Here is a 15632-nt window from a genome sequence, read left to right on the forward strand (position 1 = left end):
ATTTACTATTTATAAATTTCAAAATGACCTATACGTATTTGATTTTCTATATAGGTTTGCCATCCGAATTCAGTGCTGAGCTCATAAAATTTCTTAACGAAGAAATTACACTGCAAACTGTTATAACAATTGATGGTGTAAAAAAAATCGATGAACAAGTTGTTGTCATCGAATGCAAAAACTTATTAAGCAAAATTCAGCAAAAGAATTTACTTGGCTAAATTAAAACATCCAAAAAACATTTAAATCGCTAAGACGATAGCAGCAAACAGCTCGAGTTATAAGTAATAATTATATATAAATTTATAAATTTGCTTAATCCTTTCAAAACTATTCCCACTCAATTTAAAATCCATATCTAAAATGTTAAACACTTACCATTTAGATATTTGGGCTCAGTATCATGCGTATAACCCAGCTAAGGCGTTGGGCATTACAGGCGGTAACAGAGTAGCTACAATTCGGCTTAAATGCTCCAATGATAGACATTAACTTCAAAATTTATGGCTGAAGTAAGCTTATGTAGGCAAATATAAATATTGCTTCCTGCGTATTTGGTAGTTCCAGTGGTAGTTTGATGTTTTAGTTTTATTAACGATAAATTTTCAGTTTCTTAAATTTGAAAATGAAAGTGTTGACATTTCGGATAATTTAAAATATGTTATCTTTTAAATTGCATGATTTCGAGGTACGAGCTTAGTGTTCTCTAAACACAGGGAGCAGTTACGCGGTATTGCGTGACTGGCTGCAAACTCAATTAGTTTGTTGGTGATATTTGATTAACTTAAGATATATTCTGCCCTGTAAATCAGGCTGTAGTGGCAGCGATACAGTTGTTATGTGATTTGTATAGTTTAAGGTGAAGGATGCATCCTTTATTATTATGTGAAATTAATTCAATAAGCGAACGTATTTTTTTGTAAAAATTTGTTAATTCGTTGTTTTAAAAGAACATCACTCATTATAAAAGTTATAATTTTTAATGATTAAAGAGGTTTACTTCGTAACTTTTTACACACTGATATGCGAGCAATATTTGAATTAATGTTGTTGTTGTTAAAGAATAAGATAAAGAATTGAATGTTAATTTTGTTTTAACTATCCAAATCAAACATCAGACGCTCATTTATTTTAAGGCAGGCCATTTGAGAAGATTGAGTATTTATTTTTCAACAATGTTCAGCCGATTTAATAAAACCGCTCTATATAACTCTGTTTGCGAATAGGACTGAGATTTCCACTATATCACTCTCATGCAAGATAAGCGAAAATGTTGCTGAAGTTAAGTCGCTGCATTTGCTGAATACATTAATAGAATAAATAAAAATAAGCGCCGAGTTTAGTTTTGCTGCTATCTAATTTTCCTTCAATTGCAATAGTTCACAAAATCGATAATGCAAATAGAAATGATAAAGTGCAGTATAAGGTGGAGTAAATTATGTGGCTGTAAAACAGTTAAAGCATGGATGAAAACGAGCAGCCCTATTATAATGTTATAACGTTTAAAACATAATTGTTAACAAACTGTCGATTGCCTTCAAAAGTCTTGGCGCCTCTGATTATGGCACAAGCATAAACAATTTAATAGTGTTAAACGTAGCTGTTTTGATTTTATTGTTTTATTATGGATCTTGGTGATTGTTGGTCTTCGTCTTGCGTTTTTATAGCAGCTTTACTTTTTTTTTTTTTTACTTATAGTAAAACTTGAAAATCGTTAATTCTCTCGGTGCCAATTACCAGCCCATTATTGATCTTATTTCCCTTCGAACATTAGAAATATATCGTATAAAGATCGCTCTTTGAAAATAGCGTGTTGTTGTTAATAAAAGAAATAAAATGTGGAGCCGTCTTTACTCAATCTGATTCAAGTACTATTATAATGTTTGATCTTAAACATATTTGTGAACAAACTGATGTGTGCCTGCATAGGACTTGCGCTTTTATAATTGCATAAGCATGAACAATGTAACTGTGTTAAACATGGCCGTTTTGCTTTGATTGTTTTAGTATTGATCTAAGGAGTTGGTGAAAGTAAATTTTGCTTACATTAAAGTTTAATAATCGTAAATTCTCTCTCGGCTCCATTTACCAAATCATTCTCTACCACCGCTTCGTTCTAAACGCAGCTTTATTCATATTAACAGTTGAAATTCGTTAACGCCATTTACCAAATCATTTCTATCATATCGTGGTCAAAATTACACATCAATCGACAGCTTCCATTTAATTCGAAAGTTTCTGAACATGGTAAGCCTTAGACCTTGGCCCCATTTACCATTTCATTCATCAGATTGTTTTACTCATATTAAACTTAAAATTTGTAAATTCGCTTTCGGCGCCATTTACCAAATCATTCTCTATCCTCGTTCCGCTCTTACCATTTTACTTATATTTAAACTTCCCAAAGCATTCTCTATTAGATCATTTTGGTATTTATACATTGTTCAACAGATTACGCGTAATTCGAGATGTTTCTTAAAACGGCAAAACTTAGACCAATACATCACTAGTTCCCGTTTGCTATTCCACCCTTCGCATCAAATGCTCTTGCTAACTAACGGGAAACACTGTCGCAGTTTTCAATTGATACCTGAATTGTATATAAAATACCGACTGTATACGATTCGTTATAATTTTTAACTGAAACACTGCAGCAAATTATTGTTATGTAGTATGAAAAGAACGGCGTCTCAGTAACAACCCTTTTTCCGTTGTTTGCGGCCACGTTTACAATAGACACCACGCGTTAGCACTTTGAGGTAGTGTTTAAGCAGCCATAACGTCTAATTAGCTATAAGTTAAGGCAACATTTGCTTCATGCAGTCTTATGTTCAGTTCATAAAGAAGCAAACTCAACAAAAATACTCGGTTGTGGAAGTAAAAGGAACCTAGTTGAATACATAAACTTCAGTTTTATTTTTTGCTTACACTTAGCTGAAACTCTGAAGACACTGTTATAAGCAGGAATAGCTTTCTGTCAGATTAAAGACTGACAACAAATAAATTAGCCCATTAGTTTGCGTACGCGACAAGGGAGATTGGTTAAGATGTCCACTTATAACATATAGGATCTATTCAGAGCTTCAATCACGTGCGCGATACTGCCAAACAGGGGCACTTCTTTACCTAAGCTGAAAAGGATCGAATATGTTTATTTTCACAGATGCAGCCAAGCAGCGAATTTCAGCAAACTAGATGGTGACATTCTGCTTCCATACAATTAGTTCACTAAGATTTGGTTTCGTTTTTTTTTTTTTTTTCATTTTCTTAAATTAATTGGATACAACATAAAACTCATTCACATTGAGTTTTTATTTTAAACAATTTTTACTTGCTTTACACTCAAGTTTAGCGTTACAGTTTTACATTTAGAGTAATTTATCGTTTTGGCTTTACCACTTGGTTAAACATTTGACACGCTTTAGGTTTACACGTTACGTTATAGGTTAACATTTTTATTTCGACGTGGGGACGGCTAACAACCAACTTCAACTGAACTCAAAAACGGACATTTGAACTAGACTGTCATTGTTGGTATTCCTTTGTCTAGTTGGAACGTTTATGTTAAAGAGTCACCTTTAACATAAAGAGTTTTGATGACGCTGGTTTAGCCAATTAGTTCCTAAGTACCTAAGCCAGCCTACAGTTGTTGTCATTAGTAATAGAGATTTTCCTTTGAGCAGTGCTGCAGTACTACGGCAGTGATTGAAGCTCCGAACAAGTACATTTATATGCATATAGCTATGCATATACATCTGTATATATAAAAATATGACAGCCTATTACTCGTATGTATCTCTATATATATTAAAATATGACAGGCTATTACTCGTATGTAGCTCTATTTGGAACTTTCTTTGATCTCCAGAGAGGGGGAAGGTCTTATCTGTCTACCTCCCTAACATTTAGAGCAACAATTATGGGTGGTTGGTAGCTTATGATATAAACGAAACCCGTTTGATAACAATTAATATGTAGTACACTATTGATTGATTTGTAGTTATGCTAATAATCATTGTAACATGTTACCGTATTAATTGTATTCCTAATTTTTCGGAATCCCACTGAAATTGCCATACACCTTCTGTGTGAAGGCATGTGGCTATTTCACGCAAGCTAGCTATATTAGATTAGCTTATACGATTATTAGACTATTCGAGCCCTACCCGCGAAAAAAAGGTAAGCGACAAAATGAAAATTTTACAGGAGAACGTTTTTCTTACTTATTTCGGCACTCAAAGCTGATTATTGTTTGAAACTCGGTACCATTCCCATTTATTGCATTAGAAAAGTGGGAGATCTCAATTTTTTGTCGCTTACATTTTTGCTGTCACCATAAATTGCTCGTTCTCAAAGATATGGCGGTTACCTTAAAATATAAGACATTAAAAACACTATTGTTAGTATTTGGCAGTTATTTTTATTTTTTCATTTTCAATCAGTTTACAAAGTAAAAAAAAAAAAACATCTAAAGAAACTTAAATTATTTCGTATAAATACATTCGTATAGGTAGTTTCAGTTCAATTTGAATTAATTGCACTTATGTATAGTAAAAAAATAGGAACTTCATTTCTAGGTCTTAGTTCTCAAAAGAACTTTTTGGAACTTCAAAATAAATTATTTTGCATTATCTTCCGCATCTGTTTCTGTTAGAATATCTCTAATATCTTCATCGGATTTCAGATTCAAATATTCCTTTAGAAATTTGTGTGGGATTATGTTCTTATCACAGAGGTCTTTCAAGTTTTTGTATTTAGCTAATGAAATACTAAGCTCCATATTGTATAGTGGAAGAGGGCCATTGTTTAATAATGAAGAGTTACGTCTGGATTGTGGAATTAATTTCACATCATATTCTTTGGTTTCAGAGCATTCAAAGTATCCATATTTAAATTTAATAATAGAGCTGTTTTTCTTGAATGAAGCGGAACGTAATTTTTGGGAATTAATTCTAAATATGGGTGGAAACATTGCACTTGCAAAACTTTTCCAATCCTTACAATGAGAGTGATGCATGGCGATACACGTATAACTTGTTGGATTGGTCCCAGCACTACCAATCATGGTATAGCATTCTATTGGAGCCCAAACAGTTCTTTCACGAATAAAAGACTCAATAGTGCTATGAATCGAGTCTACTGGCATCATGGTATGTCCAGGTAGCGAATGTTATTTTGATATTTTTAACAAACACTGACTTCTCCAGGAAAAACGCCCAGGCAGCGAGCATGGCTCTGTTCCGGTTTTGACCTGTACAGCTATCACAGTAAAGACTTATTGATTCGTGAGTTTTTCTTTTATCTACTAATGTTAAATACTGAAAAATAATTGTGCTAATTTCATTGCAACCCCATTTTCCAACAGATTCTCCCCAAAGAAAGCAATATCCATTTTTGGTGCCGTTTTCATACACACTTTCGTTGTAGTACGCATAGTTTTGGGAATAGAATAAGTTAACGCTTTTCTCGTGAGGAGTGTTAAGCACCTTTTGAAGATCAAAACTAGCACATAAAAACTCGGAATTTGATTTCCCTTTTTTTTGTTTTTTTTTGTCCTCCAGAAATAATTCTTTGGATTTTTCCTTGGATTGGATGTGATTTCTGTACTCTTCAGTATGACGGAAATCACTTTTTGCTTCATTGTCCAAATTTTTATAACGCTCGCAAGTCACGGACTTATCTTTTTTGGGCAAATGAAATTCATTGTTGAAAATATTTCGAGAAACTCGCAAAGATAACTTGGATGATTCTTGGTTGATGCTCCTTAATTGTTTAACATAACATTTATATAGCCCTGGTACATTACGAAACTCATGTGAAGTGTACAGTTTATTGCTCTTATTACGGCAATAATGAGAAGGCACTGCAGGCAACTTTTCAATGAATGCTTTTAATATTGATACTTTAGCTATGCCTGAGTTGTTATGGGGTTCCTTTCGTACCTTATTTTCAACAACATTGACATACTTAGCATTATCCCTCGCTGATACTAACAATGTTTGCGATATAATCAAAGTACTTAACAAAAAGTTTTGGCACACTTTTATGGTTTTGTCGTTAAAATTTATGGAGTAATCTTGGGACTTGTTGATCTCACCCTCTGGATATTCTTTAGACCGCTTTTTTCTAGTTAGGTGTCGCTTAGGTATTGGTTTTTTTCTTTTTATAGCCTCTTTTCCCAACACAAATTTCTTTTTCGCAATCGTCGGTTTTCTCCGTATCAGTATCCGAGTACGGTACAAGAGCGCCTTTTCCTAGCTAAAATTAATGAATTTGCAAAATATATATATATATAAATATTTGTATAAATACACTTACGTCTAGTTCCAAATGGCTCATAATGTATACTAATTATTTTTAAACCGCGATAATTGCCTAAGCGCCGACATAGAATAAAAAACTAAGCGCAGGCAGAAAATAAAAAGTAAGCGACAAACCGCGGTCAAGCACCATGTACACAAAATGAGTTGGTTACATTCAAATTACTTCCGCTGCAACTAATTAACGGGAATTCCCAGAACTACAAAAATTTCCCAGAAGATGCATATGATTGTAAACTATCGATTTGTGCAAAAAAGTAAAAATCGATAATAGTGTCGCTTACCTTTTTTTCACGGGTAGGGCTCGTATTGATCACCTTTGTACAAGTCGTTGTTTTTACTGCTATAAGCTATTTCCTCTTTGAAGTTAGTTTGCAATATGTTGACTGTCCTATACAATGCACGCATAGAGCATCGTCGCCCAAGAGTTAATACTTTATGAACTCGATATAAAAATGTTCCACTTAAATAAGATAATGAACCTGTGTGGTATATAGATGATTTGCAGATTTCCAATTATATTGACTGGCTATACTTTACCATCTAAACACCTTGTTAAAGTTGTGCCATATAATTAAAACACTGCAGGTTACTTATGAACACCTTTTTATATGTGTCTAGTTACACTTTATTATAACTTATATGTTTTAACAAAACTTAATGAATATTTGAGTTTAGGAACTTAGGCGCCATTACACCTGGACATAAGACTTTGAACTTAGAAACAGAACCAATCTCAAGAGCAGCAACTATCTGTGCGGCACTATCATTGGCTTCTTTAATAACAAACTGACTTTGAGGACCAGTTAAATTAGCTGGTATAGGACCAGACTCAAAACTAGGAATTTCCATTAAATATCTTTGAACCGAATTCATTAAACTAACATTAATTAAAAACCTCCATAATCGGAAGGAAAAGTTTCGACGCCAATACTTGCGCGCTTTAGAACTGAAATTTGCATCGTAGGCAAATTTAAACATGGTGAGTAACCGAGACTTCGAGTGTTCCATTCGTGTTCAATATCATTAGGAAACCACTCTTTACCACGATCATTGTTTCAGTATACGCGCAATCGCGTATTATCCGTTCTGCAAAAATAGAAATACATGGATAAGAACAACACAAATAGAATAAAGTATCAAAATTTTCAAAATATTCATGTACACCATAACTACGAGGGTTGCTATTTATATTTTGAGCCTTGGCATCTCTAATTGTTTGCCGGCGCCATATAACGTTTTCAATTGAAAGCTACACGTTTTTAAGCAGAACCTTCTTCAGACAATTTTGACATTCGAGCACAATTTATGTTGTTTACAGTAACTTAAAAATTGTATATCGCGAAAAAATGGAATTAACTCGTGAACATTTTCGTGTGATGATTTTTTACGACTTTCCACGTGGATTATCAAGACAGGAATGCTTTGAACAACTTACTTCCGCTTTTGGTGATGAAGCCCCATCCTTTGCCCACTGTGAAACGCTGGTATAACGAATTCCATCGTGGCCGCCGTTCGCTCAGGGACGAAAGTCGTGAAGGTCGTCCAAAATCAGTTGTTGTGCAACAAAACATTGACGCTGTGCGCGAACGTATATTGCAAGATCGGCATACGACTTATCGTGAGATTGAGGCATCCCTGGGCATTAGTATGACAAGCATCAATAAGATATTGCATGAACATTTAGCTGTGAAAAAAATTTGTTCGCGTTGGATCCCGCATAATTTGACAAAAGCTCAATCCTCAATACCTCAATCGGAGTGGAAAAAGTGCTACGAAAATTGGTTTGAACGCATGCAAATTGCATGATTATCATGGAGAATACTTCGAAAAACAATAAAACCATTTTCGATAATAAATTACTGTCTTTTCATTATTAGACTCAAAATATAAATAGCAACCCTCGTATAGGGGTTGGTTTTAAACTTTGATTTGATTGAAGGGATAGTGAAATTACCAAAACCTGAAAGATAAATAAACTTTTAAATCATATCAACAAATTCAATTTCATCAGTAGTTAATCTATATCTATTTGCTCTCTTAATATATAATACCCTAGCCCAAGACAAAACGGCTATATAATACGCATGAGCGGAAAGTGAAATAGAACGCTTAAAATTTAAATTATGTGCAGAAAAAGTTTCATATGTTTCATTAATTATAGAAGTCGGACCATGAAAACCCGAAAAATGGTTTAACTCTTCAGATGGAGTAGGAAAGAATGAAAATGATCATTTTTCAAATCAGAATGCTGTCCTGAAGGCATAGTACTGCCTTTCTCCTATGCAACGATCGGTGCTCTTACATTATCTTTAGGTCTCTCTGAAACCCCACCGCGTTTATATCCTCCACGTCCACGATGTGACGAAGGAGCTTGGGATTGATATTGTTCAAGTGGCTGTTGCTGCTGATATTGTTGTTGATAATAATTATCAATATAATTATTATTGTTACGCCATGACTGATCACCTCTACCATGCCCTCTTTGAGGGTAATTATTTCCATTAAAATTGTAACGAAACATTTTCGCTCGGTTACTAATCACCAATTTCTGACCAAGAAACTTAGGAATACCTTCCAAGATGTTAACGGTTCAAGTATTTATAGGTAAGGCATCAATTCCATGGTTTTACTATTCAAACACTTAATGTATTGTGGGACCACCACACCAGCGGGTTAGGGGGCTTAGAATATACCCGCGACAGGTATCTATGCCTGTCGTAAAAGGCGACTAAAATACCAAATTGACTGTAACTATAGTGGTTGCCTGAGGAAGCGGTGTTCAGTTTCCATAATAACGTTTGCAGTTTCACTTCGGTACACCCTATAGAATTATAGCTGAGCTTAAGAAATTAGTGTATTGCAAGGACTAACCTCATGGTAAAATATTAATTATAGTACAGAGGTAAAAGTGATTGGCGAAAATAACAAGATGCCATCTCTAAAAATTTGAATAAGACTATCCCCAAATGTCACCTAAAAAATAAGCTTTTGACACTTAAGTGTCAGTATCATATCATCATAAATGGTTTGGTATCCTTGAAGGTTTCGAACACGTTTGTGTTTCTTAGTTGCTCAAAAAATATTAAAAGGGTGAGAAGGGCGTAAATAAATTTTAAAAACTTCTGAAAGTTGGCCAACCCTTAAAACTGTCAAACGGATTTTTTTTTTTAAATTACCTATAATTTTTTTTTATCTGTATGTGTATTATTTTAAATTATTTTTAGAAAGATCCGTAATCTAGATATATGCAAAGATGTTGTTTCCTTATTAATTTTCTTTTAGCTATTGTCAAATAGCATATCTGACCTTGTACTTTTCTAGTTGTATGCGTTTAATTCGATGTAGAGTAAATATTGTCTTATTTTAAAATTCCAATGGCACACGTATACGCAAAAAGACTTTACATTTGTTGCTTACGCGAAAATGCTGGAAATTTATAATTGTCATAAAGCCATGTGTCGGTTTTCGAATTCGATCAAAGAAGTGTCGTATTTAAGTCCACCAGCATTGAATAGGTGAACTTAAACTACATAGTTAAAAAAAAAAACACTGCGATGTGGATTCAAAATCGATTCCACTTTTTTTACGAAAACTGGAAAATGCCTGATAGTTTTTTTTTTCAGAAACTATACAATTTGTTTTTACAAACCTTTAGAACCCGACTACGTGAAAGGGCGGCTATTTCCGAATTCGAAAAAAATTGTCACATTCAATTCGATTTTGAAACTTGTACTTGTCGGCACAAATCGAAAAAATATACGATTTAAATACGACCGGCATTGAACAAGTAAATTTAAATTAGTTTAAACCTAGCGGTAATCCTTTTTAATTTTTTATAAACCTTCAAGACACGAATACATGAAAAGCGATCTTCGAACTCGATTTTAAAACTTGTTCTGGTGCTCACAAATCGAGGGAATTTTTTCATTTAAATTCGAGAAGCATTGAAAACGTGAATTGAAGGTAGTTCACTTGAGACTTTTTTGCATATTATTTTACAAAAGTGGTTTTATATATAAAATTACGTTTATAGGACTTGCTTTTAAGTATTTTGAATCAATATTGCATGGTATAGCTCTGCTATTGCATAAACCTTGCATTTATGTTATTTTTTTTTACTTAAATCTCAGAACCAACGTTAGTATTTTCTTCTTGTAGCAGTGCTTAGCCCCATCCAATAGGTGGAATCACAACATTGAGATGGGGTTGCACTGAAATGAAAATTAAAGGCCTTAGTCGGCAAAAATCGGATTCGCTCCGACCAAAGATGCACTCGAGAGCTTCGTTCAGCTTGGGAATGACAAACATGTACAATTGGGTAATTGAAAACCTCACTTATTTTATGAACTAAGACAAGTTTTTAGGTATCAGAACTTATGTTATTAAATAACTCTACCCTCTTAGCAAATACTAGAAGTGTTCTAGAACCTAACTAGATCGAAAAGATCAACATTTTTTTAGTCTAAAGAAATGCTTTCGCTTTTATAAATATTTTATTAAAATCCGATTGCAACAAACTTCTAATTAGACTTTCTCCCATAAGGACACGCTTAAGCGACCGCTTACCGCCTGTGCTTCAAACGTGTTATACTCCGTTCCAATAAGAAATACGAAAGTGAGATGATATAACTCTCTACTGCCATTCATTTCATTTCATTTCATTTCATTTATTCAGAGAGTATACATTAGTACAGTAAGACAAATTGTCTTTTGTAGTACAACAAACATAATTCATAACGACTAAAGGGAATCATATTACAAAAACTCAATATAAGGTAAAGTAAGTCAGAATATTTAAATACCGATATGGAAAAAATAAATAAATATATGAATTAAAATATGTATGATTAAAAAAAAAATAAAATATATATATATATATATATGTATACAAACAACTCTCCTGGTAGTCACCACACTCTTGCTTTGCAAATGAGCGATGTCGTCAAGTGTTCCACCTATAAAGCTATGAAAGACATCAAAGAACAAGTCGGCTTTCGTGGGTGGTCATCACTAATTTGTAGGTTTAACTTGTATACCAACATGAGAAGATTTTTAACCTCCCCAACTGTTGAAGAAATGGCGCAAATTCCAGACTGATTGTGACTAATTTCTGCCTGTGTTTTTAAGTAAGAGTAAAACTAGTAATTTAATAAATAATTCGCCTGAAATATCCGTTTAGACACAGATTCACCTACTCAAAAGTCCCGATGAAAATATTTAAAATAGACATGATTGGCCTCAATATAAAACCTCACATCTAATAATTTTATACCACCTCTGTATAAGTTTTAAAAGCTTTGTACCGAGAAGGTATGACTAGCTGATTAGTTTCTTCCAATATGAATGTGTCAATTGGGGTAATCACAATTTATTGTTGTCTAGGGTGCTCAACTTACCATCTTAACCACACTTAACTTTTTTCAAATTCCTTTATAGTTGTAAAGGAACTGGAGATAACACGAGTTGTCAAACATAACTCGCTTAGCTCTCTGTATTTCTTTTGTGTTAAGCTGTCAACTCACATCAGCTGATTTAATTTTGCGCACGAAAATAACAGAAAAAGTATGTAGTTAAAAGGCAGACGAAAATTTGTATGATTTTAAAATCAGATAATTCCACTTATGTTAAAATAAAAACGGCATTTATATTAAACAAAATGTTAACTTATAAAAAGGCGCCCATCGAAAGGGTGTATTATCAGGGTAAAGATGCCAGATGGTAACTTTAGCACCAAATTATGATTACCTCAAATGAACGAATGAAAATACAAATCTAATTTATTTTCACGGAAGAAGGTTCTATGCTCTTATATCTTTATACACATGCTGAAAACACCAAAATACCATAATCGTCTACACACTCTGATAGTTAATCAATACAAATCCCATCATAAACTTACCTAGTCATTACACAACTTTTTTGTTCACCTTCTCGCACCGCAGGAATACATCCTGTAAATCCGTATTTTATCCAAATATTTTATTAATGAACAAATCTTTCCCATCTTCTCCTTATGGAGTTGGAGTAGTTGTTGATGATTTCAATCTTAGCTCACCTTTAAGTCCCGATTGCTATATATGTACAGTTGCTATATCTTACTTTTTTTTATCAAACTTACTTGATTCATCCAGCACAAATTAACGTTCTGGGGACGTCATTACTGATGATGATTTCTTTTTCTCTGTTGTTGTTTCTGCTATTCGTATATACCCCTTATAATATTTGACTAGATTCTATATTTTGCTGAAACGGAAATCCATGTGATTGTTGATTAATTATTTCACTTTGCTATGCTTTTGAACAAAGAACAGTTTAGAATTATTTCTTTCTCGCATGTTTTATGTGACCTATAAACAATTACCATTGCAAGATTTTAAGTTTTAATTTTACAAGCAAATAAATAAATAAAATGTAGTTAAAACAAGATAGAACTTTAATTCTTGGCTCAAAGAAATATGTATTAAGAAAATGTATTTGTACCACCACAACATAATATTCACCAGATTGAAAAATAAACATAACTTGATCACAGTAAAAAAAGATCCTCATATAGCAGTGTGGCAAAATTTTAAAAATCGTAATGTTTGTATACGAGCAAGCATGGAAAGCGTTTGAAGAATTTTGTCACGGTTTTAAAAATGCACTTTGAGGTCTAGAATTATACAATAATAGTTTTATGTAAATTTATTTTAATGCCATAAACTGTGATTCAATTTCAAGATCTATGTAAGAATTGAATGTTTTATATATGTAAGCAGAATACAATCTTTCTTTAATCTTACTTATACGCAATTATTTGTTGCTTACATTATTACTCGAAACAATACTAAGAACAATTGAAATCACAACCACAATAAATAATTCCACTCTGCTTTTAAGCGATTTATATGCTCTTTTATTATCACTATTAAGTACTTTGAACAATTAATTATTTGCACACTATGTAAACTTATATCTATGTATCAGCATGTTTTGAACAAATAAATGAATTGCACTCCCTAAAAGAAGTTGTTTTTAATACTAGAAACCTGGGCATCCCTACAACATTGAGGAGGCCCCCCAGGGGCTTACGAGGTTATCTCCGTAAGCTTACTTACTTACTTAATTGGCGCTTAACCGTTTAAACGGTTATGACCGCCCAACAAGGTGCGCCAGTCGCTTTTCTCTGCCGATCGGCGCCAATTGGTCACACCAAGGGAGTTTAAATTGTTTTCGACCTGGTTCTTCCAGCGGAGTGCGGGCCGCGCTCTACCTCTGCTTTCATGAGCGGGTTCCGATAGAAACACTTTCTTGGCCGGAGCGGCATCTTATGGCCTAGCCAGCTGTTTAAGTGACTTAAACTATGAACATTTTTCGTTCGTTTGTTTCATTAGCCATTGAGTGTACTTGTAATTCTCAACTGGTTAGTGAAATATTCTAAAGACATACATAGTTTAAATTTTTTATCCCAAATCGAGGGTTTTCAAAGCAAAACAAGGTGGCTCAACCCGCAACCAATACGTTGGAACCCCCAGTGCTCGCCCCCAATGAATATATACAAGGTTAACAGGCGCATAGCGACCTCTCTTTAAATAAAATATATATACAGCCCACTTAAATAACAAATAAGCCCACTTAAATAACGAAAGCCTAGACACCATCGCAGCCGTTGCGTTTTAATTCGCTGGGCTATGTTGATGTCTGCGTAGAGCTCGTACAGCTCATCATTAAATCTTCGGTACTCGCCATCGCCAATGCGTGCATGTATCTTTCGAAGCACTTTTCTCTCGAACACTCCCAGAGCCGCTTCACGTTGTCATGGTCCACGCACCATATTGCAGGGCGGGTACGCTAAGTGACTTGTAGAGTATGATTTTCTTTTGCCGAGAGAGGACTTTACTTTTCAATTGCCTACCTAGTCCAAAATAGCATTTATTGGCAAGAGTGATTCTTAGCTGGATTTCAGAGCTGATGTTGTTAGTGTTGATGCTGCTTCCCAAATAAACGAAGTCTTTTGCTATTTCGAAATTATGGCTGCCAACAGTAGCGTGGTTGCCAAGGCGCATATTCGCTCACTCTTTGCTCGATGACAGCAGGTACTTCGTTTTGTCCTCATTCACCATCAAGCCCATCTTTACCGCTTCTTTTACCAGTTTGGAGTAAGGTGAACTAACGGCGCGGATGTTTAGGCCGATGATATCAATGCCATCAGCATATGCCAGTAATTGAACGCTTTTATAGAATATTGTTCCAGAGCGGTTAAGGTCTGAAGCTAGTATAATTTTCTCCAGCATCAAATTAAAGAAATTTCCGTAAGCATTATGAGGAAATACTGCACCTAAGAACACAGCAAAAAAACACAAACAGGTCCGCAATAATATCCACAAACAGGCGCCGGACCTCTATACCAGGAATTGCCCGGCGAATCCAGTTCTTAAAGAAAAATACCCAGAATCCCAGGGAGACGCGCATCACTCTAGCTCAACATCGATCTGGGAACTGTAACAGGTAAACCCTTACTTATCCAGTATCAATCCCGACATACATAATTTATGTTCTGCTTGTAATGTGTTCCAACATAATACCAACCATCTCTGCAATTACAATGTGGAATCAACGCATTTAACACCCCTCTCACTATTGTCCATCCTGTTGAAACTGCAAGTTTACTTTGGACTCCCGTTAGAGGATATTGATGACAATTTGTGATCGGTCGCTCCTATTGGATGGGGAGAAACACTACAACTCTGCTACAACAACAACAACATCTGTTCCGTCTGCAATGTTCTGTATAAACACTGGTTAAAATGTTTAGGACATTTTTTAGGTAGGACTATTTGATTTTCTAATTATCGCTGAGTCAACCTACTTAATATCACATACGAACGGCCGGTACTTTTATATAAAGTATTGTGGCGAATATTAGCATCACTATGCTGTTAGAAAATAATCACAAAAACAAAAACAGCAAGCAGCCACACTTATGTACATGAACACATTAGAGCAAGCAGACACACTTATGTACAAGGCAACGAAAAACATTCCATACACATAACCGGCAGATACAACTGTTCTAGAAGGCATGTGCGTGAAACGTCTAGACCTAATGAGAAATCGGCAAAAAGGTAATCGGGAGTATAATACTCCCTAGCAGCGCAAGCTGAGGAATAAGTAATCAGTTTTGATTTGGACACGCTATTAGTGAAGTATAATTGTGAAGTACTACGCCCAAACTAATTTAAATAAAGACCATTTTGCAATACTAAATATTGCAGTTATTTATTCAACAGTTCAGCGTTTTAGAGCAAGAGCCCATGACGGCCAGGCCTC

At 34.5% G+C, this 15632-nt stretch overlaps 1 protein-coding gene across 2 annotated transcripts in view; it reads left to right on the forward strand.

The window, feature by feature from the left end:
• LOC137237276 (protein vreteno-like) overlaps positions 1-11147 on the forward strand; it is a 69563-nt gene extending 58416 nt beyond the window's left edge. The window contains exons 7-8 of one of the 2 annotated variants that reach the window (XR_010948888.1): positions 55-284; positions 386-11147. Coding sequence is in view for 1 of the 2 variants with exons in the window: in XM_067760709.1 (XP_067616810.1) it covers positions 55-221 (167 nt within the window). In the remaining variant the exon portion in view is untranslated. Of the gene's footprint in view, positions 1-54 lie in introns of both variants that reach the window. The other variant, XM_067760709.1, reaches the window with a different exon arrangement.
• Positions 11148-15632: the final 4485 nt, after the last annotated feature.

The sequence above is a fragment of the Eurosta solidaginis genome, chromosome 1 (genome assembly GCF_040869045.1).
Source record: "Eurosta solidaginis isolate ZX-2024a chromosome 1, ASM4086904v1, whole genome shotgun sequence".
Lineage (NCBI taxonomy): Eukaryota > Metazoa > Arthropoda > Insecta > Diptera > Tephritidae > Eurosta > Eurosta solidaginis.